General features: G+C 31.8%; 1 protein-coding gene across 1 annotated transcript; it reads right to left on the minus strand.

The window, feature by feature from the left end:
- Positions 1-5,624: 5,624 nt before the first annotated feature.
- LOC120081938 lies at positions 5,625-8,048 on the minus strand. The gene is made up of 2 exons (XM_039037122.1): positions 7,674-8,048; positions 5,625-6,573 (listed from the first exon to the last, which is right to left on the minus strand). Exons 1-2 carry the CDS (start codon positions 8,015-8,017, stop codon positions 5,727-5,729), a joined length of 1,191 nt encoding a protein of 396 aa, XP_038893050.1. The 5' UTR covers positions 8,018-8,048; the 3' UTR covers positions 5,625-5,726.
- Positions 8,049-27,049: the final 19,001 nt, after the last annotated feature.

Here is a 27,049-nt window from a genome sequence, read left to right on the forward strand (position 1 = left end):
TGTATTGTAAAAGCCAAGCGTAGAGTATGTAAAAGCCAAGTTTGTAAAAGGCAGGGTGTGTTGTAAAGTAAAAGCAAGTTGTAGGTTATTTTTGAAGGGGATTACTCCTCTTTTTTGGGATATGATTAACCTAGGACAACTATGACACCCGTAGTTTCCCTTTGAGCTAAAGTACCCCGAGGAATGAGTAAGCTTCGACATCTTATTAGGAGACATTGCTCGTAGTTGGATGACTCGCGTGACACCCGTGTGGGCAAGTCAAAACAAAGGTGATGTGTCTAGATAAGGTTTCCTCTTTTGTGTAAAGTTGAATATAAAAGTTGAATATAAAAGTCAAAACAAAGGTGATGTGTCTAGTAAGCTTCAATATAAAAAAAAATAATAATAATAATAATAATAATAATAACAATAATAAAAAAAATAAATAAAAGTTTGGTTTCCTTAAGTCAGTTATTACAAAGTTGAGTCTAGGAAGCTTACCTCATGAACCTTCGAGCCAGTGTAGGGGGAAAGCGAATTGAGGGTCCTATAAAACCATTCCGAGCTTCGCGAGCTTAATTAGTAGGGCTTTTGACTCACTCATGCATGAAAAGTTGAGAACTATTTTCAAATGTGCTTTATTGATTTATTGTAATCGGATTTCATTTTTTTTATTACAAATCTCATCCTTATAGACTGTTGAGACTAAAGTAACGACACTTGTGATTGAGCAAGCATAATTTTTGTGTGAATGTATGATTTTACCTTGCTCGAGGACGATCAAGAATTAAGTTGGGGGTGTTTGATAACACCAAAATTGTGCTATTTTCCTTTTCTTAATTCTAGGTTGTTACTATATTTAATGTGTTTATTTGATAATTTTGTAGACATCGAGCATCTTGGAGGTAGAATTCGTTGTTACGAGCTATTTTGGGTTAATTTGGAGCAATTAGAAGCTAATTTGAGCAATCAGACTTCAAGAAGATGTGAACGGATGAAAACACCCCTAGACGGAGTGTCGCAACACTCAAACGAGCGTTGAGCAATGCTATAAGATAGCAGCTACCCATTCAGTGAAGAACAGAGCAGCGTTACAACAATGGAAGACGAACGTGTACGCGGAGCAGAGGCAGCGTCGCGACGATACGAGATTTTCTATAAATGTGTCTCTCGCGTTTTAGGGCAGGGCACACAACCTCCAATTGGCCTCCTGCCGATTTTTACCCTTTTCTTACTTCTCCACTTGTATTTTTCTCCCTTTTTCTTTTCATCTCATGGAACGAGTCGGGATTTGTCTTTTTCATCTCAATGGGAAGGTAAGTTCTAGTTATTTTCTAGTTTAGGAGAATTTGGAACAATGTAGCTTTTTTTCGGAGTTTTGTTGGAATGCAATTTATTGTTTTTTTTTTTATGGGTTTTAATCTGAACTTTGTATTTTATGAATTGCATGATTTTAATTATTGATTGACGCCCAACAATTTTTCGTGTTATTTTAATGCTTTGCGATTACCTTGTAATATCTGACAAATATTTATAGGTTAATCCCATTGGAAGCAATAGGTTAGTTAGGCAAAAAGGACGGCTCCTATCAACCTAGAGAAAAACCATATTGAATGTTTGATTAGACGTTGGAAGTCGAACACTCATCCAAGCATTATCCCTAGAACTTAATGCGATTAGTTAATTTGTATGGAGCGGATTCATTTTCTATGCATGTTGATTAATTTGGTAATTAGGACCATTGATTGGGATTCCAATCAATTGGGCTAGGCATATTCAAGAAACTAAATTTCATTTAAATAACTCGATGAACAAAAGTTACATTGGCCAATTCTGATTCCCTTAAGGTAGATCGTTTCTTTAATTGCATTTCTATCTTTTATTTTCTTGCACTTTATTCTTTTATGTACTTTCCTTTATCTTATCCACACCAAGCCCCAATTTATCTCTTTAACTGAAAACGTGCTTCGAGGAACTAATCTTCCACACTTCCTTGATGTTAGACCTTGGACTTGCCGCTTGTACTACCAGTTAGTATAAGTAGTTTGTTCGGTGATTTATAATATTATTTGTATAGCAAGGGTTTTGGGAGCGACACCAAAATTTCTGCTATCAGGGTGCGACGTTTCCATCAATTTAAGTACCCCAGCCTAGCCAGAATCAACTTTAGACAAAAGGTCCCTTATAGATACATTTGTTACATATTTAATCTTAGACCGATTTAAAAAATTAAGCTTAGATTTCTAATCTCATTAAAAACGTCATCTTAGGTCCATCTCAATCATATTTTAAAACAATTTTAAAAAATGATTATAGCCTAAGGTTTGCATGCAACCCTTTATTATTGATTTTAATTCTAATTTCATTTATTATAACAATTATAAGAAATGAAACAATTAAAACCAACTATTACATGAATGACATACATAAGTTAATTATAACAATTATAATTTAACCTAAGGTAGTGTCATGCTTCATGCAATGTTCATTCATTACTAATATATAATATTTATATAATTAAGTAATGAACTATGCTATAGCATACAATCCACACAACCATTCTTCCTTATATTATAACATTTATAATATAAATGATGCATGGATATGCGATAATACATGCATACATATACTATAACTCTTATATTATATGATGCATGAGCATACTTTATGTAATATAAATCATACATACCAATATATTATAACACTTATAATATAAAATGATGCATGAAAATAAATGCATAATCTATGGTGGGTTTTAAAGCTATATGACATACATTATGGCATATAAAATAAACATACATCACATGTATATTTAAACTAAAGTTGATGGACCGGGGTAGAATATCTCTAAAATGGAAATTAAAGGCTAATCTATTAAAAAGTTGAATCCATCGGTTTGGAACAAGTGAACTGGGTCTTGAACTGCTCCACCAAGAACCCTTGCAGCTAATCGTGTAGCAAACTCCTGATCGTCGAGCAGCGAGGCGTCGAGTATAGACGATCGTTTATATGCGATCACGTAGATTTTGACTATGCGATGAGTATGAAAGTCTATGTGATCGTGTAATTAGCAAGCGTGCATCGAGTATCACATACTATGCGATTGTGTAGCTAATGACCATACGATGAGCATGATAGTCTACACGAACGTTTAGCATGCAAGCTTGCGTTGAGTATCATATACCATGCGATCGTCTAGCTTCAAGCACCTATGCGATCATGCAGCCAACACAACACGATCGTGTAGCAAACTCTACACGATTGTGTCGCATTAGCTATGCAATCATTTAGCATATGCTACACGATTGTGTAATAAACTCTACATGATCGCATAACAAAATCTAGACGATCGTTTAGCTTTAGTTACACAATGCGGCAATCTCCGTTTTCTCCATCGAAACACACTACAACCATTCTTCTGAAGCTTCACGAGCGACTCAAAACTTAAACCAATACAGACTCGATTGCAATTTGTTGCCCAAAAAGGTAGGGGCCCTTACAATTCAACTTTGTAAATAAAACAGAAAACCATAAAAAGAGATTTTTATCCTGAAACATCCATCAACAAATTATCCACAACCATTCATCACATAAATAGAATACAGATAATAAAACCCACCAGTATTGTAAACGAATTCAATATAAGAATGGAGTTTGGAATCAGAAACCAACAACCTGACTCTGATACCAATTGAAAGAACTCATATTGAAAGAAATCCTTGAGCGAAAGCGGATCGTCTAAATTCCATTAATTATTGAAAACATAATTTACAGTAAACATACAAGATATGCATTTAAAGTAAACTACAACATGCTTTTATAAGAAATAAAGGGTTTAAGATACATTACCCTTGAAGAACTTTTCTTCGTGTAAATCTCTTGAACAGTCACGAACACAACAACCTCTTGAAGACCTTATTCAAGATTTTCTGGAACCAAACAAAGAGGACACTACCACAATGAGCCTTTAGTATTCTCGGGGTGAGAACTCAATAGTGGTGAACTTTGACTATTTTGGTTAGGAAAGATGGTTTGGGTGGAGGAAGGAGATTGAGAGAACACAAAGAACTTTTCTGTAAAAAACTCAATCGTACAACAATTCACAATGTTAGTCGTTGAGGAAGAACAAGAAAAATACTTTTCTTTTATTCTTCTTGCCACAAAAACAATAACCAGTCATTAAGGTGGTTGGAGAGAAAAGAGGAAAGTTATTATTCAAAATAATAATATAATATAAATAAATATGATAACTAACTTATCATATTATATTTATATTAAATTATATGTTATATCAAATATAACATATAACCTATAGTTTTAATATTGTATCATATACAATATAAACTATAGTTTCTTCTCTCTATTTTATAGCATTTAATATAAATCATATTTATATTAAATTTAACAACTATAAACCACATTCATAAAAAATATATTTGAATCTCATTCAAATATTTATTTCCTCCAACTAACTATAATGTATCAAATACATCATGACAATTATACCATATATAATTGAAACGATTTAATTATATCATATATAATTAAACCTCTTTTATTAATTTGAACAATTCAAATTAACCCAAAAACTGATTCTCAACTAAATCCTTTTGAGCTACCAAGGGGACCTTATGAACCTGTAGCATGAAGCTCTAACGGTACATGAATAATTAATTCAACTCTTTAATTATACTATTCACCATCCGTTAACTTTCGGATACTCCACTAAAGACCGACAACTGCACTCTTCGCACTACATATATATTTTTATGTCCATTGGATATAATCAATCAATAGTACGATGATCCTTCACAAATTGCTCGTAAGTACAGCTAGGCCAAATTACCGTTTTTCCCCTATTGTTATATTTAACTCCTTAAGTACCACCGATTCCTCTAATGAATAATAGATCATAATTCTACTATGACTAAACCCCTCTCGGGCCAGGAGGGGGTGTGGTGCCACATTGTTCAAGACCTGAATCAGTCCTTAAGAGCAATTTATCTACTTACCCCTGCTTTAGGGAAGGAGTGAATTTTATCTTGTGTAGCTATATTCCCAACTCTCCAATCAGACGAATCTCTAAAATGGTAGGTTTGTTGAATCGGTGATCTTGCCACTCTCACCTATACAAATCAAAGGATCGCCCTCTTAGGCAGGAGTTCACAACTCACTCAGGATTTAGGTCATGTTACCGATGGTCATCCTGGTGAAATGTAAGTCTTCATTATGAACGACGTTATATAACGAGACTAAACATTTCATGGTCCAGTCTTATACAAACTTCTTTGTATAGAATATCTCTGCTCGCATGTCTAATACATGAATGATCAGGATCAGATCATTTGTAGCACTTTACAACAATTATAACACCTATAAAGTGGGTCATACTCGTAGTGTCACCAGGATAAAGTACCCAGCCTTATCAATCTACTACAGACCATTTAGATTATCACTTAAACATGATCCACCTGTATGTCTCCACATACATGTTTAAGTTACAACGATAACCTTGGATGTTAGTTTATTGGTTTGTGGTTAATGTAACTAAAACATCATATATTTTATAGACAAAGTGAATAAAATATCATATATTATTAATCACATAAGATTTTGTTCATACAATGTTTACAAACTATAAGACCCTACGAGATTTAGGGCATCAACTCCAATATTTATTTCATTTCTAGAATTCAAAATTACATCATAAAAATATAAAAAATCTTTGAGGTGTTTTTCCCTTCTTTTCATTCCCATTTGGTTCTAATTTGATGAGTGTGTCTGAATTCCCAAGTAAGAGCCAAAGTTCCATCCATTCTCTTAAGCACAAACCTTTCAACCAAAACATAACACCCAAATCTCTTCCACACTCCCTTTCCTTTAAACACTTCTCTTCTCACAACTCTCTCTATCTCCTGATCCTCATGACTTTCTCCCCATACAAAACCAACTCTCTCCTCTTCCCATTGAACCCTCTCCACAATCGCCATACTCAGCCCCACCTCTGATGATGGACCGAACCACATAATCCCATCAGAAACCACCACCCTCTTTGTTGTTAACAGCGTCTCTCTAACTAAAACCGCTTCCCTTTTAACACAAACATCCACCAACACATCACCATTAGTACTATTTTTATTATTATTATAGCATCTAAATATCTCTTTCCAATTCTGCTGGAGGGTCATTTCGTAGTACGTTGAGTCCCTCATCTGAGCACCAATCTCTCCTTCACGAATGAAAATAAAAGGGCAATACCATTTTCCCACCACCACTGGGTCGATCGAGTCAAGCTTAGGGAGGCGAGCTCGTAATGTAGGGTTGATGCCGAGTGCTGGCCAAGCTTCGAAGTTTTCAAGAGTCTTGGTATTAGCTGTCCAGCCTTGATGTCTTAGGAAATATGGAGGAACCCCATCGGAAGCCATTGACTTAGACACAAAACCATCATGACTTCCAAAGTATGTATATTTATTGGTAATTTGGAACTGTTGATAAGGACTTCTTGGGTCGAAGAGTTGTGGTTGTATATCATCAATAAAGTTGAAGCAACAACAACTAATTATGTCGTCTTCCTTTGAACTTGTACATGCCAGCCTACAATTCATTAGGGTTGATCTTGATGAATATGAATACCCATGTGTCATAATTTCGTGAATGCTAGTACTTCTGGATAGGGGCATCCATTATAGAAAATACTTTTGAATTTTGTATAATTTGTTTAAAAAATAATACTGAATTTTAAAGGTTTGAATAAATCTCTTTAAAAATACCTCTAAACTTTCTTATATTTTCCTTTTTTTTTCTCTCTCTCTTCTCCAACGTCAGTCCTTGTTTTTTTCCAATAAATTTTAAATGTAATATACATACTTTCAATAAATTATTAAATTTGGTCATTCAAAATTATTTTTTTATCAAAATTGGTTAAATAATAACGATAATAATGTTTATGCAATAAAAGACACTACGTAGATAAATATTCACAATATCTAAACGGAGAGTGCTAAATGGAGACTTTTTTTTTAGAAAAAAAAACAATCAACAAAGAACAAGAACTAACTATTTGAACTAAATAGACTTTTTTTCTTGTTTGAAAATAATCACGAATAAGAACTAACTATATTGATGAATTTTAAGATTAAATGAAATAATAAAAATATCATTATGATCTCTGTACTTCAGATATTAGTCTCATGTTCAATTTTAGTTCATGTAGTTTTAATAAATCTTAAATGATAAATTAATTTTTATCAAAATTGATTAAATATGACAATAAATTTAATAATAAAAATACACCATGTGAATATGTTTCCAAAATTTTTTGTGTATAAATATATTATTTTTTAAAAAAGTCAACCAAAACTAATTTTAAGACAGTAAAATGACTTGTATTAAAGTTCAACTAGAGAACAAAATAATATTTTAATGGACTAAAAGGAAAATTGAGACTCAAGATAACAGTAATAGCGAAAAGTTAGGAAAAAAAAATACTTAGATGCATCTATCTTTGTGCATCTTACTTAAATATCCAATCACAAACTGCTATATGGCCTTATTTTCTTTGTAATTGAAGGAGATATATAAAGATAGATATAGTCTGAGTTGCACCAAAGTATTACTTAAAAAATTAGATCAAATCTCGACATTACGCAGCTAACTACAGAAAAGAAAAGAAGCAAAAAGGAGAAATGGAATACCCTTTAGTTTTGCCACGAGAATTGATGATATAATATTGGTTGGAATTGGGAGGCTGATTCAAAACAGGAATTAGCCATGCGTAAAAGTAATCAGTGAGATGGTGCCAGTGCCTTCGGTTGTGTGCAGCACTATGTTTCAAATATCGAAGCTCCAGTAGCTTGTTCTGAGGGAACGGCGGCACTGCCACAGACGTATCCTTAAGCAGTCCAAAAAACCATCTCAATTCCGAAGCTTCGTCTTCGATCACCAAGACGCCTGTATTTGGACCCTCAGGCTCAAGCGCCGAGGAGGAGGAGGAAGAAGAAGTGTCTCTGTATAGAGAAAGAGGCCTTGTCACATACATCTCTATGCTACTCTACCTCTTCCCTTCCCAATTTATTTATTCATTTTAGTGCTTTAATATAATTTGATCTGATTTTTTATAGATGAACATGAACAGAGGTAATGTCAACCATGAATTTTCCCATTCCTTTCCAAGAAACTGTACGTCCAAGATTTGGTCATTTCCTTGCAACGATTTTAAAGTTTGCTGATTAGTAGTATAGTGGAAGAAACCACCGAGGAAATTTCCCAAATTAAATATATTTTTAATATGGATGGATTGCTTAACCTTCTACTCATAATTCTCAACCAAAAAAAAAAAAAAAAAAAAAAAAAAAAAAAAAAAAAAAAAATTCTACTCCTATATGGAATGTATTTATTTCAATTAATCTCTTTTAACGATTTAGGCTGATTGATAATTATTTTATTTTTAAAAATTAAACATATTTTTTCTCCATTTTTTAAAGTGACAAACCACTAAAAAAATTTCTCAAATTAATACGTATGGATTGTTTACTTAACAACCAAACCTTCTACTCATAATTCTAAAAATAAAAAAATAAATAAATAAACGGGAAAAAATGGATTTACTCCTATATGGAACGTATTTATTTCAATAAATCTTTTTAATAATTTAGGCTGGTTGATAATTGTTTTAGTTTTTTATTTTTTTAAAAATTAAACATATTTTCTCTCAATTTTTTAAATGATTTACATTTTTTAAGTATATGATTGAATTCTTAGTCAAGTTAAAAAAAAAAATATATATACTTTTTTTAATTTTTAATTTTTGGCTTAGTTTTCTAAGACATTGATATAAAGTAGATTGCGAAGCAACAAATTTAGAAAGTGAAGAGATGTTTATAGGCCTAATTTTCAAAAACTAAAAAAAACCAGAAACTAAAATCTCGTTTGGTAATCATTTGGTTTTTGTTTTGAAAACTAGGTCTATAAACACTTACTCAAACTCTAAATTTCTTATTTTGTTATCTAATTTTTACAATTGTTTTAAAAAACCAAACCAAAATTTGAAAACATTCAAAAACCAAAAGCAATCATGAAATCAAATTGAACCACATAATTTGATTTTAGAATTACACTAAATCGAACCGAACTGCATTGATTCGCTTTCGGTTCAGTTTCAGTTTGATTCCGATTTGGTTTCCATAGTTTCAGTGAACACTCCAATTAAACATGACGTCTGAACACAAAACTTTAAGTTCGAAGGTTGAATCATCAATAAACCTAAAAAATATAAGAAGTAGGATTGTGATAAAGTTAATTCTATAGGCAATTGCTGATTTAATACTTACATACACATGCTAGCCTAGCTGCATTTTAATTGTGTAGGCACATACATTTCAATAATAATTTGATCAAGGTTTATAGTTCGGCCAATTGACCCATTCAACCGCAACAAGAAAAATTGATAGAAATAACACGTTTAAGTTTTTACTTTACAAAACTAGTATATTTTTTTAAAACTCGTAAAAATAGTTTTTTTCGGTTTATCTCGGACAAGATCGACCACAAGATTTTAGTTAAAAAATCAACTTTTTCCACCTTGTCGATTGTTTGGGGCTTTCTCAGACATCCCGCCAGATTATACACCAAGAGATTATACATTGAGATTATGTACATCTCAGTGCTAATCTCGAGTGAAATAACACCGAGATTCTATGAGCTTTCTCGGTGAAATCTCAGGCATAATTAACACTGAAATTCATATATTTGAGCTTTCTCGATGGAGTCTCGGACAGGATTAACACCGACATTCTATATATATCCTAAAATTTACCCAATTTTTCGAAAATCTTATCTTTCCCAAAATTTAAAAATGTTTAATCAATTTGGAAAATCTAATTTGATAATTGGAAAACGCATTTGAAAATTTGGAAATTCATAAAATTGTGAAAACATAAATTATGCTCAAGATTTGAAAAATTATATAATAGTTTGATAAAATATTTAGTAAACATAACCAAATTTGGAGAAAATTTGAAAATAGTATAAGTTTTGGGAAGATTACAAAACAAAAAAGGCAAACCTCGATGTGTAATCAGGCGAGATGTAATGAGAAAGTCCAAAACAATCGATAAGTTGAAAAAAATGATTTTTTAATTAATGTTTGATGGTCAATCTTGTTCAAGATGGATCGAGAAAAATTATTTTTACAAATTTTAAAAAAGGATGCTAGTTTTGTAAGGTAAAAACCTAAACATACTATTTTTCACAATTTCTCCCGCAACAGAGAAGCTATTATAGTTGTTTCAAAGAAAACTAAATTACCTAATTTTTTTGGTCAAGAGCTTTGTGTTTAAAATATTATATATACTAATAAGTTGAATACACTTTAAATCCTTCTATATACTAGATTCAGTACTTCTCTAAAATATGAGATTTCAATTTGATCTACTGTCTTTTACCATACTTATGGGTTGTTTGGTTGGAGGGAAAAGAAGGTGGGAATGGGAATGAGTTTACAAAGCCCATTTTTGGTTGGTAGATTTTCTTTATTTATCTTGGAAAAGACATTTCTCGATCATCTTTTATCAATAAAAATGAAGGAATTACATACCTGCCAAGAAGTGTGGATTTTTACTTTTTCTTCTCCTTTCCGCTTGCATTTTCCTTCCTTTTAGCAGCTCAGTGTCCAATCATCCCATTTGTCTACATCAGCCACAAATCTGATTTCCTACTCTCCATTCCATTTTCCTCACCTTCCTCTCTTTTCTTTTCTAGCCGTCAAATCACCAATATATATATAGTCTTTTCTCTTTTTTAAATTAGACACAAAATTACAATTTCAAGGGAAATTAAGAGGTATTGTTGTATATAATAGTTTTTAGAGCTGAATTATCTATATTTGAGGTATACAATATTTTAATTTTAGTTTATAAAGTATGTTTTTAGAGTGTTGATTTGTTTAACATAGAGTTATGAAGTATGAGTTTATATTGATTGCATTTTTCCCTACCTTTTCTTTTCTTGTATTGGATGAGTAGTAATATGTTGATATCATGTTTTATAAATAAAGATAAGAATATTTGTTTAACACGTACATTTGATCTTCTTTTAATATATACAAAAATTAAATCATGACATTTTGGATTGCTAGTAAACAAAATTATTTTCTAAAAGGTTATTTTGTGTACGTCAGTATTTATACTTTAATATTGGTTATTTTATTTTTGAAATAAAATATAGTGTAACTGCTTAAGGTTGTTTTTAATAATTGCATAATAAAAATAAAACTGCACAATTATTTAAAATCAATTAAGGCAAGTTCTTTTATTAGTTATATGCTTTATAATTGCACAAAATTTTGAACGTGATCACACAATTTAAACAAAAATCGTTGGAGTTGATGCCCTAAATCTCATAGGGTCTTATAGTTTGTAATCATTGTATGAACAAACTGTTGTGTGATTAATAATATATGATATTTTTATTCACTTTGTCTATAATATGTGATATTTTAGTTGCATTAACCACAAACTAATAAACTGGTTATCATTGTAACTTAAACATGTATGTGGAGACATACAGGTGGATCATATTTAAGTGATAATCTAAATGGTCTGTAGTATATGGATAAGGTTGGGTACCTTATCTTGGTGACACTACGAGTATGACCCACTTTGGAGGTGTTATAATTGTTGTAAAGTGCTACAAATGATTTGATCCTGATCATTTATATATTAGACATGCGAGCGGGGATAATCTATACAAAGGAATTTGTATAAGATCGAACCACGAAATATTTAGACCCATTATATAACACCGTTCATAATAGAGACTTTCTTTTCACTAGGATGACCATAGGTAACATGACCTGAATCCTGAGTGAGTTGTGAACTCCTGCCTATGAGGGTGGTCTTTTGATTTGTATGGGTAAGAATGGCCAGATTGCCGACTCAACAAGCCTACCATTTTGGGGATTCTTCTAATTGGGGAGCTGGGAACACAGCTACACAAGATGGAATTCACTCCTTCCCCAAAGCAGGGGTAAGTAGATAAATTGCTCCCTTAATGGCTGATTTCGGGTCTTGAACAATGTGACACCATACTTTTTCTTGGTCCGAGAGGGCTTTATTCATAGTGGGACTATGGTGTATTGTTCATTAGAGGGATCAGTGGTACTTAAAGATTTAGATGTAACTACAGGGGGAAACGGTAATTTGGCCGCTATACTTACGAACAATATGTGATGGGTTATCGTACTATTGATTGGTTATATCCAATGGACACAGAAATATGTCTATAGTGTGAAGAAGGTAACTGTGGGTCTTTAGTGGAGTGTACGACAGTTAACAGATGGTGGATAATGTAATTAAAGAGTTTAATTAATTATTCATGTACTGTTGGAGCTTCAACTGGTCCATAAGGTCCCCTTGGTAGCTCAAAAATATGTAGTTGAGAATCAGTTTTTGGGTTAATTTGAATTGTTCAAATTAATAAGAGGGAATTTACTTATATATGATATAATTAAATTGACTCAATTATATATGATATAATTGTTATAATGTATTTAGTACATTATAGTTTAATTGAAGGAAATAAATATTTGAATGAAATTCAAAAATATTTTATATGAATGAGATTCATATTTGTTAAATTTAATATAAATATGATTTATACTAAATGCCATAAAATAGAGAAAAGAAACTATAGTTTATATTGTATATGATACAATATTAAAACTATAGGTTATGTTTTATATTTGATATAACATATAGTTTAATATAAATATGATATGATAAGTTAGTTATCATATTTATTTATATTATTTTGAATAATAAATTCCTATTTTCTCTCCAACCACCTTAGTGGGTGGTTAATTGGTTTTATGGCAAGAGGAATAAAAGAAATTAGTTTCTATTTCTTCCCGACAATATCTACACGACAAAAGGTAGACTAAACGATTGAAGGCTATTTGCTATACAATAGAGAATTTTCACAGAAACGTTCTGTGTTTCTTCAATCTTCTCCTCCAAACTCAAACAAACCCTCCTAACCAAAATAATCAGAGCTCACCACTCCTAGGTTCTCACCCTGAGAATATCAAAAGCTCTTTATGGTAGTGTCTTCTTGGTTTTGTTTCGTGAAGTTCTTGAAGAAAATCTCCAAGAGTTCTTGTGTTCGAATTTGTGACCGTTCGAGGAATTTACAAGAAGAAAGGTTCTTCAAAGGTGATATCATTTGAACCATTTTTCTTTGTAAAAAACATGTTGTAATTTGTTTATGAATGCATATCTTGTATGTTTGCTGTAAATTAAGTTTTCAATCAAAATGGAATTTGGACGATCTATTTCTGCTCAAGGATCTCTGTAAAACGAGTTCCTTCAATTGGTATCAGAGCCAAGTTGTAGTTCTGATTCCAAATTCCATTTATGTATCGATGGTGGGTTTTAGTTTTTTCATTGTGTTTATATGATAAATCTTTGTGGATGGTTGTTAATGGATGTTGCGGGATAAAAGTCTCTGTGTTATGGATTTCTATTTAAATTACAAAGTTAATTTGTAAGGGCCCTTACGTTTTTTGACAATAAATTGTAATCGAGTCTGTATTAGTTTAGTTTTGAGTCGCTTGTGAGGCTTCAGAAGAAAGGTTGCAGTTGTTGGGGTTGATGCCCTAAATCTTTTAGGGTCTTGTAGTTTGTAAACACATGTATAAACAAACATTTATGATGTAATAATATGAGATATTTTATTCACTTCAGTCCATGAAATATGAGATATTTTAGTTGCATTAACCACAAACCAATAAACTAAGATCCCTAATTATCGTTGTAACTTAAGCATGTATGTGGTGACATAAAAGTGGATCATACCTTAAGTGATAACCTAAATGGTCTATAGTATATGGATAAAGGAGGGAAACCTTATCCTGGTGACACTACGAATACGGCCCGCTTTGTAGATATTACAAGTGTTTTAAAGTGCTTCAAATGATTTGATCCTGATCATTTATGTGGAGACATGTGAGCGTGGTATCCTATACAAAGGAGTTTGTATAAGACTGGACCATGAAGTGTTTAGTCTCATTATATAACGTCGTTCATGACAAAGTCTTTTATTTCACTAGTATGACCATAAGTAACATGACCTTAATCCTGAGTGAGTTGGGAATTCTTGCCTATGAGAACGGTTCTTTGATTTGCATGGGTGTGAGTGGCCAGATTGTCGACTCAAACCTACCACTTTGGGGAATGCCCAACAGTTAACGGATGGTAGATATCGTGATTAAAGAGTTTAGTCAGTTATTCACGTATCGTTGGAGCTTCAAGCTACAGATCCATAAGATCCCCATGGTAGCTCAATGGATTCATGTTGAGAATCAATTTTTGGGTTAGTTTGAAGTGTTCAAATATGATATAATTAAATTTATTCAATTATATGTGATATGATTGATTTGATGTATTAGATACATTAATTGGAGAAATTAATATAAATATGATTTATATTAAATGTCATAAAGGAGAAAAAGAACTATAGTTTATATGTTGCATATGATGTGATATTAAAACTATAAGTTATAAATATAATATGATAAATTAGTTATTATATTTATTTATAATTAAATCAATNTATTAAAACTATAAGTTATAAATATAATATGATAAATTAGTTATTATATTTATTTATAATTAAATCAATTATAAGATAATTGATTTTCGGTTTTATCTTCTAATAACCGCATGAGTGGGAAGTGTTATTCAGTTTTGATAATTGAAGGATAAAATGAAAATCGTTTTCATTTTTTCAAAAGCCAACACATTCATATCGTGTAAAGAGAAAAAATTATACGATAGCTTTAAGAGAGAAAATGATCAAGGAACGAATAACCTATACTCGTTGCTAAACGATCGAGTATCCAGTCTAAACGATAGACTTATTCCTTCTCCAACTTACTCAATGGTTTACTCGGTCGTTCAATTCCTCCTTCCCTCTACTAAATCTATATAGAGTCCACACCTCTTAGATTCTCACACAGAAAATACCAAGGTAATTGTGTGGTAGTGTTGAGTTTCTTGCTCGAGGGTTGAGGATCGAGTTTTACTCGATTGGGTTTGAGTATATGCCAGTTCGAGTTTGTTGGGTTTGTTCGTTGCATTCGTGCGCTTGACCAAGTTTGCTTGGACGTTTGGCTGATTAATCGAGGGTATACTAGAAGAAAAGTTCTTCAAAGGTTTTTCTTACTCAATCCTTTTGTTTATTTCTCAAAGCATGTTGTAATTTACTCGTTGATGCATAACTTTTCTTGTTTGATTGTAAATGTTCTTGTTCTTTCATAATGAGATTTGGAACAATCTGCTTTCGTTCAATGGTTCTCTTGTTTAAGAGTTCCATTAGCAGTGCATTTCAATGGAGAAGATGAAACGGTGGTTGTTGCATCGTGTAGTTAGAGATAAACGATCGTATAGTTTACTACACAATCATGTAGCATTTGCTAAACGATCGCATAGCTAATACCACGCGATCATATAGAGTTTGTTGCATGATCGTGTTGCGTTGGCTGCATGATTACATAGGCGCTCGATGGGTAAACGATCGCGCGGTATATGGTACTCGATGCAAGCTTACGTGTTAAACAATTGTGTAGACTATCATGCTCATCGCATAGTCATTAGCTACACGATCGCATAGTATACAATATTCGACGTTCGCTACACGATCGCGTAAACTTTCATGCCCATCGCATAGTCAGAAGCTACGTGATCGCATATAAACGATCGTCTATACTTGACGCTTTGTTACTCGATGATCAAGAGTTTACTACACGATTAACTACAAGGGTTCTTGGTGGAGCGAGTCAAAACCTGGTTCACTTGTTCCAAATCGGTGGACTCAATTTTGTAATAAGTTAGCCATTATTTCCAGTTTTTTAGATTATCTATCCCGGTCCATCAACTTTAGTTAAACATACATGTGATGTATGTTTATTTTATATGTCATAATGTATGTCATATAGTTTTAAAACTCACCATAGGTTATGCATTAATTTTCATGCATTATTTTATATTATAAGTGTTATAATATATTAGTGTGCATGATTTAAATTACATAAAACATGCTCATGCATCATATAATATAAGAGTTATACTATACGTGTGCATGCATTATAGCATATCCATGCATCATTTATATTATAAGTGTTATCCCAATCAAAGATAAGTTCTACTAAGGCTAGGATCTAAAAGAGAAGGTTGAATGGTTGTATGAAATGTATGTTATAGCCTAGTTCATTACTTGTTTATATAAAAGTTATATATTAGTAATGAATGAACATTGCATGAAGCATGACACTACCTTAAGTTAATAGCTGTAACGCCCGGATCCTTACACATTATGATCCGGCTGCTATGACATGCATACTTAGACTTTTCTATCATGAGATGAGTTTTGGTTGAAATTTCAAAGAACATATCTAAATTTTATTAATTAGATAGAAAAACTATATAAAAATTTATTTATCAAATACCAGGATCCATAAAACATTAGCGTTGGTGGTACAAAATGCATGTGCCTATTATAGTGGTTTCTGTGGTTGGACCATTTGAGCGACGTCCAACGTCTGCCATCTACGCTGTGTCCTAACCTACAAAGTCTGTAAAAAATAGATGAGTATATAATATAACCAGTAAGTAGTTCTCACGTAGGTAGTGACCAAATGCACAATCACAAGCAACATGTGCATGAAAAACTATGATTGGACGAAAACGTATAATAACATTGTGGTCGGCTATGCTTCAACACAAATCTCTCCGCCCTGATAGGAAGATGAGAACCTAAGCGAAAACTAACCATCTTGGATGATTAGCGAAGTCATGCAGTCAGTTAAGGCCAGAGTCACATCAACATCAATATTAGCATAAACGTTTATGCTTCCAACATAAATCTCTCCACCCTGTAGGAAGATGAGGACCTAAGCGGAAACTCCATCTGATGATTAGCGGGTCATGCAATCAGTAGGCCAGAGTCGCATCCAACATCAACCATTAGCATAAACGCATATGGACTAGAGGGGTGCAACCCATAATTACTGCTAGTCTTTAGCATAAACATACTTAAGATTTAGGGCCTGAGGGGGCAACCTATATTGCCCTGCCAGCCCTGGGAAGCACTAAATTTCTCCGCCCTGATAGAAGATTGGAGGACTTAAGCGAAAACTAACCCCATCTGATGATTAATTGGGTCATCGAGTCATAGGGTCAGAGTCCATCCAACATTCAAACCATAGCATAACCATAAGATCTAGACTGGAAGAAAACTATACACCTAATTAAAACTTGATTTTAACGTTAATCGTGAACAAACATAATCATGGGGTCCCTTGTAGGAGAAAGTGTTCTTTAAACATGTAAGCAATATAACCAATAACAAACCATGCAACATAATAAAGGCAAACTATAACCATAGAACACTTAAAGAGGGCTGAGATAAAACTACACTGACTGTGATCTAAATTTATTCACTTATTATTCTTTATGATTCAACAGAGTTTTCCCTTTTTAAATCAACAAGAAATTGGCAGCCACTATTACCCGAGCTTTTCTCTTTAATCTACAAACTTCCTCACTCACCACTTACTTTTTCACACGATTCTTGTTACTAGATTTGTTGAAGAAATGGGTTAAATTTCGGCAAAGGTGCCTATTTATAGTAGTTTTAGGTTTCTCAGTGTGAAATCACAATAAGGTGGTTCTTTAAACAATTACTTATGGTTTTTGGATTTCCTCTCAATAAGACACCTAATCTTGGCTAACGTTTGCCCTTACGTCATCATTCTTTGTTTGTATTCAATTTTAGGGTTTTTCCATGTATAATCTATAAGATCGTGGCCAAATTCAACGCATAATTCGCGCTTCTGTCCAAATCTCGCTCACTCTGCTTTTAAAATCTCGCTCTCTCCCGTTTTCTCACTAGGAATTTACTCTGTCCAGCTTTCTTGCTGGAAATCCCGCTCTCTCCACTCTCGCTCTCAAATTTTCTCATCCGTCTCGCTCTCTCCAGCTTTCTCGCTCTCGTTCCCGCTCCCGCTCTCGCTCCTGCTCCCACTCTTTCCTACTGTCTCGCTAAGAATAGCTCTCTTTACTCTCGCTCTCTCCAACTTCTTCGCTACAATTCTCGCTCTCTCCAATTTTCCTTCAATCTCGCTCTCTCCAGGGATCTTGCTCTCTCTACTCTCGCCAGCCTCAATCTCGCTAGCATCGCTCGCTGGGTTTCTCACTCTCCAATTCTTTCTTCGATCGCGCAGCTCTCTTCTCAGAATCTCGTTTTCTCCAGTTTTCTTGCTGGTGTGGCTCTCGCTCTCTCCCACTTTCTCGCTCCCGCTTGCTCCCTTATTCATTATCTTTTGGATAATGAATAAATTTCCAATTTCCAATTTATTTATTTATTTATTTATTTTTTTCCTTCTAAATTTCCACCCCTTTAAATAAAATTTCGTCTTGCTTATTATTTGACATTTAATTTCCTGTATGCGTACAAATCTGGGTCATTACAATTTATAATTGTTATAAATGACTTATGTATGTCATTCATGATGGTTGGTTTTAATTGTTTTATTTCTTATAAGTGTTATAATAAATGAAATTAGAATTAAAATCAATAATAAAGAGCTGCATGCAAACCTTAGACTATAATCTTTTTTAAAATTGTTTTAAAATTTAATTGAGATAGACCTAAAGATCATGTTTCTAATGAGATTAGAAATCTAAGTTTAATCTTTTAAATCAGTTTAATAGGATTAAATTGATTCCTAACAAAAGATTAAATATGTAACAAGTGTATCTATAAGGAACCTTTTGTCTATGGCTGGGGTACTTAAGTCGATGGAAACGTTGCACTTCTACCTGGGAACCTACCTGAAAAGGTAAATTAGATAGATTTATTACATGCATGCAAATTTGATGAAAGTTTGTTAAAGAGTTTAATAATACTTGAATCAAAGTTGTTTAATCATCAAAGACAAGTGTTGTTTTTTAGAAAATATAACAAATACTTAGATAAAATCAATAGCTGGATTTTCTAAGTTAATGAACCTTAGGTAAAACACCCAGTGGGAGGAAAATGGGGTATATGATACTTTACTTTAACCTCTACACGTTTCTCTCTAAAAGTTCACACTGTGAGATCTACTCTCGCCTTCGAGGCACCATGGGTGTCCCCCCTACGAGTGGCGTTTGGGTAGGTCAATACCAAGTTGAATGGAGAGAGTGTTTGTAGTAAGTGGGAGCGGAATATATGACAACATATCTCTTGGTCTCTCTCATTAGGTTGGATAAAGTTTCATACATCGCCTCGAGGCATCGTGGGTGTCCTTTTAAAGGATGGTAGTTTTGCATGAAGCTTTATTTGATCTCCATAAATGGATAATGTTGCTTTAGTCTCTTATTCTAATCGAATTTTCCCTGAGGTTGGCTCATTAAGGTGGGACTCTAGAACATAAAATGAGGGGTTACACTTACACAGAATTGTTAAGGATATTAACAAATTCTAGATCGAACAATGGTGACTATTAGTTACAGTTACAAGGAGTTGTTTCTATCTAATGGTTGAGAATGCCTCATTTCATTGAAGAGGCACTTGATCACTCTACGGTGACTTTTACACAGATATGTTAAGGATGTTAACAAATTCCAGACCGAACAATGGTAACTATTAGTTACAGTTACAATGAGTTGTTTCTGTCTAATGGTTGAGAATGTCTCATTTTAGTGAAGGGGCACTTGATCACCCTATAGTGATTTTTGTCCTGCCTCACTGAAGTATCATTGCAAAATAGATGTCACTTACGGTACACTAGACTATTTTGCTAAAAAGGGTACACTAGACTATTTTGCTAAAACATGTTTGGTTTTCTAAAAGTAGTTTAATGCAAGTAGACTTAATTAAATTTGTTCTGTTTCAGCAATTTAATATGGCTACCGCGACTCTAAGTTTACTTTTCGCCGTCAAATTAACTGGCAAAAATTATGCTAGTTGGAAAAACACCATAAACACGATTTTGATCATCACTCCACGAATGTATTATACATTGAGTGTATTGTTTCTAGTAATTAAGGTATAATCAGTTTGCTAGTGTATTTAGTTCTATTTATCCCATTTTCCCCCAACATCTTTAAGATAAAAAAATTTATAATTGTTTGATATACACAATAAGTTGTTTTCAAGTTTAAAGGTTTATAAAATCTAAAAAATAATAAAAAAAATATTCAGAAAAAATGAAACACCTATTTATACTTAATATTAAAAATAAAAGTCTTAATTTAGATTCAATATCGACACACTAACGTTTTTTTCTTACAATCTAAAAAAAAAATATTTAGATCATAATCTTATTTCTACTGAAAAAATAAAGGTTCGTAAAATATTTTTAAATAAGTTATATGTTGTTTTTTAAAAAATATTTACTTACACTTTAAATAAATAATTAGAAAATAATTATAATATATGTTCTTAAAATTAAAAGAATAAAACAAAAAAGGAATGGTTTAGATTCAAAATCTTATTTCATTTGCAAAAAAAATATTGAATAATCATAAAATTAAATTTGAAGGAATAACTCCAAATAGTTTTTTAGTTATATTTACATGTATTTTCAAATATGTTATTGATAAATGATTATATTTTCTTAAATTGTTTAGATAAGCAAATGTGTTTTCAAGATTTGAACATTCATAAAATATAAAAATAATAAACATATTAAAGTGAAAATTCAATAAAAAAATAAAATGTTAGGCAAAATTAAATAAATAATGAATATTACAACCAAATACTGATGTGTTTTTAGAATACTTTTTTTAGAGGAAAACAATCTAAAAAAAGTAATGATCAATTAAACTTATCACATGAACTAAAAAAATAGATAATATTTTCAATGGAATAAAATACTTTATTGCGAAAAAGGAAAAAAATGAAAAACTTCTTTTGATATTATTTTTTTCACTATCAAATCTTAAAAAAGAAAAAAGAAAAAAGAAAAATAAGAAAAGAAGTGTTTAAACACAATATCAAAATAAAATGTTATATATATATATATATATAAGTAGAATTGTTTAGATATAGAATCTTCATTTCATGATCTTCAAAAATATTAAAGAAAGGCCCAAATAGGATTTCCAAAATCGAACACAAACATATATATCAAAATAAAACAAATTTGCAATACACATTTGATGATAAAACCGTACTAAAAAAGAAAAACAAGTAGATGAAAATACCTTATTTGATGATATAGTTGTCACTTAAAAAAACCTTGTGATTAAAGAGGGGAACAGAAAAATACAAACCTATTGGACATTCCAAGATATATATGAAAATAAAATAAATTTATAAAATTATTGATTGTATTTTAAAATGTCCCTATAAACAAATCTGTACACATCATAACATTGAGATAGATGACACCAATTCTTTAAAAGGGAGAAAAATAGAAGAAATACCTTAATTATATCATTGTTGTGGTCAAATCTCTTGGAAAAAAAACTTAGTGATTAAGAAGAGACACACCGAATAATACATACAGAAAAAATACAAACTTATTGGGTGTTCCAAAATCGAACACAAACAAATATATATCAAAATAAAATAAAATTGTAATGTACATTTGATAATAAAACTATACTAAAAAAAGAAAAATAAATAAATGAAATACTTTATTTGATGATATGATTGTCACTTGAAAAAAAAAAAATTGTGATTAAAGAGAGTAACAGAGAAATACAAATATAGTAAGTTAAGCTAGAAGATTAATGAATGGTAAATATCAACAACTTCATTATCCACGGAAAGGAAAATATTGGGAAATGAGAACGACTATGGTGTGCTCCCCCGCGTGAGTGGAGCCACATAGGGGCCAGGAATAGAGATGTCCACAGGATGGGATGGGGACATCCCCGTCCTGACCCCCTATTTCAATTCCTTTTCCTGTAGGGAAAAAAAATTCTCATTTATTTTTTCATATAATGTATTTATTTTTAACAAAATTTTAATTTATTTTCAACCAAATAAGATTTTATATATTAAATGATTTATTTCTAATTTTTTTTTATTTAAAGAATACTATAAAATGTTTTTATAAAAATAATAATATTTTATGANAATACTATAAAATGTTTTTATAAAAATAATAATATTTTATGAAGTTGTTTTCATATATGGCAAATTGACCCATTTATTTACAAATATAATAAAATGGCAAAAAGTTCCTTCATTTCTAAGAATAATTATCTGTCTGTTTCTTTTTTTTAAAAAAAAATATTACATTCATTATCTTAAAATATGGAAAAGTTGGGATGAAAATGTTCAAGTCTTGATTTTTGTAAAGTAAATAATATATATATATATATATAAAAGTTATCAACTCATATTTTATACAGAATGTGAGTTTGTTATTATTGTTATTATTATTATTATTATTATGTGTATGTATATATGTAAATGTTGGAAATCTCATCGTTCGTAAATGTTTTTAACATATTCTATTTATCAATAAAAATATTGTTGATTATTTTATTCAATTATTATTGATATTGCATTCTTTTATGAAAATCCAATAATCAAATCCATGGTTATAACATGAATATTTTAACTTTATGTGACGACATAAAAGAGGATCAAGTTTTTGTATATAGTCAAAATGGTCTATAAGTATATGGATGAGATTGGGTACCTCATCCTTATGATACTATCAGATGCGGCGCATTTTATATACTGATACAAATGATGTGATCTAAAAACCATTCATGTGAAGACATGTGAGTAGAGGCATCCTGTGCAATGAGTTTCCATAAGACCGGACTTCGAAATAGTCACTTTTCTTTATAACAACTGTTTACTGTTAAAATTGACTATCTCAAACTCAATGACCTAGGGTAACTTGATCTTAATCCTGAGCTAACGATGAACTTCTGTTTATTCTGGATTATCCTTTGATCTACATAGATGAGAGTAGTCTAACAACACTATTGAATAAGCCTCCCATTTTTGGGATAAGACCGGACAGATAGTTGAGGACATAACTTTGTGATATAGAATTCACTCCTACCCGATTTAGAGTTAGCAGATGGGTTGTTCTCTTAAGTGATGATGCCTTGTCTTGAACAACGAGGCACCGCCCTCTCATAAAAGAGAGGGTTTTGATTTATTAGTTGGACTATAAATCAATTATTCAATGGAGGATCAGTGGGAGTTTAAGGAGCAAGATGTATTTACAGGGATAAAACGGTAATATTTTATCCAACTGTAAATACGAACGACCTGTGAAGGATTGACTTACCGATTATGATTAAAATTGACAGAAATATATCTACAGTGAGGATAGTGCAATTATCGAGCTATAGTGGAGTGTCTTGGTAGTTAACGAATAGTGATTAATTCGGTTTAAAGAGTTTAACCAATTAATTACAAATCGTTGGAGCTCATGATCTATAGGTCCATAAGGTCCCTCTACTAACTCGTAATTTAGATTAGTAAATTGAGTAATCTTTATGAGGTTTGAAATTAGGGTTTAGAATTTGAAATGTTCAAATTCAATTAGGATTTCTATTAATTGTATTCGATACAATTGAAATGTTTAATTTTATTGAAATTAAACAAAATTGGAGAATCAATTAATGTTTAAATTATGATTTAAATATGAATTATATGAAACAATTTATTGTAGTGAAATTGGTATTTTATTAATTTAATATTAGATACTAAATTAACAAAATTAATTAAAAGGTTTAGTTAATTAGTTTTATTTAAAAATAATTAATTGAATTGATTTTTATAAAACTAATAAACAAATAAATTAGTTTATTTGTAAATTGATTTTTGAAATCAATTTTGAAAACAAATTTTGAAAACACAAAATGAAAATTTCCAAGAGTTGGAAATCTCCACTATGGTGCAAGCACCTTATTCATACAATTCCACTCAATCCATGAAGAAATGGCTGGCCTTCATGCAAGCTTTGAGATTGCATGATGAAAGCTTTATAAATTAGAGTGTTGAGCTGAATGATTAGCCAAGCATTCGGAATTTCTACAAGATTATGCAAAATTCGAAACCTTCTCCAAACCTTTTTCAGTCTTCATCAAAACCAGCTCAATTTAGTGTTTCCACCACACAATCCCTGCAAGAGAATAGTGGAGAAGATCTTCGTGGTGGTCTACTTGTAGATTGAAGCATCTTTACGTGAAACTCAACTGGTTTGTTAATAGATTTCATCAAAGGTATTGTGTTCACCAAACCCTCTTCTGTAATAGTTATTTTGAAGTATGTTTTAAACTCAAATTAAGTATAATTAGAGTACTTATTGATTCTGACTTTCTCCGTTTCATGTTAATTTACTCCATCAATTAGTATCAGAGCATGATTTAAGCACTCAATTACCGTTAATTTGAGTTTGGTGGGTATTTTTCATAGACTTTATGAAAATGGTGAACTGATATGGTTTTTCAATGTTTTGGCATTTAAATCTTTTGAATTATGTTGTAACTCTTGTAATTGGCTCTTGTTTGATGGGCCTTAATGTGTGTTTAAGTGTCTATAATTTGTTTGAAGTTTAGAGTTGCAATTAGGATGTAATTGAAGAAAGAAGTGAAGAAGGTCGAGAAGCAGGAACTGGAGATTCAAATCATTGCCACATACTCGATGCTCGATGGAATACTCAATGACATACTCGATGGTATTTAATGAAATACTCGATGCACGATGCTTTACTCGATGGTATTCGATGCATTTACTTGATGATATTTCATAAAATACTTGATGCTCGATGCTCACACTCAATGGTATTTTATAAAATACTTGATGCATGATGCCATACTTGATGGTACTCGATGCATGATGCCTTATTCGATGGTCGATGGCGTCTACTCGATGGTATTTTGTGAAATACTCGATTTTGATGATACTGGATGTCATACTCGATGCACACTAGTATATTCGATGTTGGGTGGTATGCTCGATGGTATTCATTGCTTATCGATACTCAATAGATTTTGTCCAGTTCAAGGCGGTTCGAGTGGTCCAGAAGGTCTTTAAAGCCAGTTTTTGCTGATTTATGTAATAGTTAGGCTTTTGATTGCTTGAAAATGCCAAAACTAAAACCATATCAATTTGTGTTTAATTATTTATGCATTTGATGTATGATATAATTAAATAAATTTTGTATGTGCATAAAGTATGCCATGTTAAAATCCCATTATAGAAAGCATGTTACATGCATTGAAAGTATGTTATAAAATGTTATAATGTATAGTATGCATGTATAAGGTTTCAAATATTTTAATATAAAGGTTATGTTAAAAGTTGAATGCCTTTGATGTATGTTATGGATGATTAGTGTGTCTATTCTTGTAATTTATTATGAAATTAAAATTAGACATTAAAATCTATAACAAAGATAAACAACATGCTCACTTAGGTTAACAACTTGTTTTAATAGTTAAAATAGGTTGTTATCTTATAAAATTTGGTTTGTGACTCAATCGGTTCACAATCCTGTCTAAGGCTGGGGGTATTTAAGTTGACGGTTTACATAACACCTCCTACCTGGGGATTATGACGAGAATTGTTGACCGATTTTATGAGCTTGCGTGAGTGTGGTGTGAAGTTTAAAATTAGTTTTAAAACCTAGACATCATAGGTTAAATTCAAATATAAACGTTATACTTGGATAATAAACATATAGACTTAGGTTGTTAAAATTAGTCGTAATAAACCTAAGTTAAAGAGTGCCCAAACATTTAGAACACTTTAGTGGGAGACTAACAATATATATGCTATATCGTTTTTAGCTCTCACGTCCTCAAGAGTTCGCACCGTGAGATCCATGCTCGACTTCGTGTCGATTTTACTTCGACTCCTCCATTCGAAAAGTGTTTGCATGGGTCAATAACAAGGTGAATGAGGGAAGTAGTTCATAGTAAGTGGGTGAAGGAAATATAACGTATCTTACGTTCTCCTCCATTAATTCAAACCATGAGATTCCTATGTTGCGCCTGCTGTCATTTTTAGGTAGCATTAGCTAGTCGTTAACAGCGGTGATCCCTTCGGAGGGTTGTAACATAGGATTCAGAACAACCCAAGCTTAAAAAATGAATAGGGTCTTATAGTTCCGTCTTGTACATTGTCTTCCAATTCGGGGGCATGTTCATATCGTTTTATAAGATTTGAAAATGGGGGTCAATAAGTTCTTGACCGAAAAATGGTAGCTAAATGATTGTCGGAATATGAGTTATTCTTGCGATAGTATTTAGTTAAGACAGTCTTGATTTAGTGAAGGAGTATTTGACTGCCTCAGATAGCACTTATTCTAACTCACTATAGTATCGTTGCAAATAAATAAAGATATATGTGTACTTTATTAGTTTTTTTTTTTTTTTTTTTGCTAAATTTAGGTTAAAGATGCACAAAGATTAATAGAATTTGTTTAATCTTTTTCAATAATGTCAAACTCAATAATACAAGTTCTTGCTTTTGACAAAGTTAATGGAGAGGGTTATTCTAACTGGAAGTCAAATTTAAACAAAATATTAATAGTTGTTGATCTGAGATCTCTGTTAACGAAAGAATGTCATCCTATTCCCAATTCGACTACAAACCGAAACATTTGGGATGCTTATGATAGGTGGGTAAGGGTGGATGAAAAGGCAAGGGCCTATATCTTAGTGAGCATATCTGATGTGCTCAATAAGAAACATGAAGTCATGCCACAGGCCATGAAATTATGGCGTATTACAGGAAATTTTCGGGCAACCGCCATCTTCTGTACGACATGAGGCTATAAAGTATGTTTATAATTCACGCATGAAAGATGAAACCAGGTTCATTTTAATGTTGCATAATCTTTCGGGGTTACCATAGACGAAACTATCAAGTTAGTATGATGTTAGAGTCTCTTCCGAAGAGCTACCTAACCTTCCGTACTAATTTTGTAATAAATAAAATTAATTACAATTTGACTACTTTATTAAACAAACTATAGAATTATCAGTCAATGATGAAATTGAAAGAGAGTGAAGCAAATGTTGCTTCACAACAAAAGAAATTTTTG

The sequence above is a fragment of the Benincasa hispida genome, chromosome 7 (genome assembly GCF_009727055.1).
Source record: "Benincasa hispida cultivar B227 chromosome 7, ASM972705v1, whole genome shotgun sequence".
Lineage (NCBI taxonomy): Eukaryota > Viridiplantae > Streptophyta > Magnoliopsida > Cucurbitales > Cucurbitaceae > Benincasa > Benincasa hispida.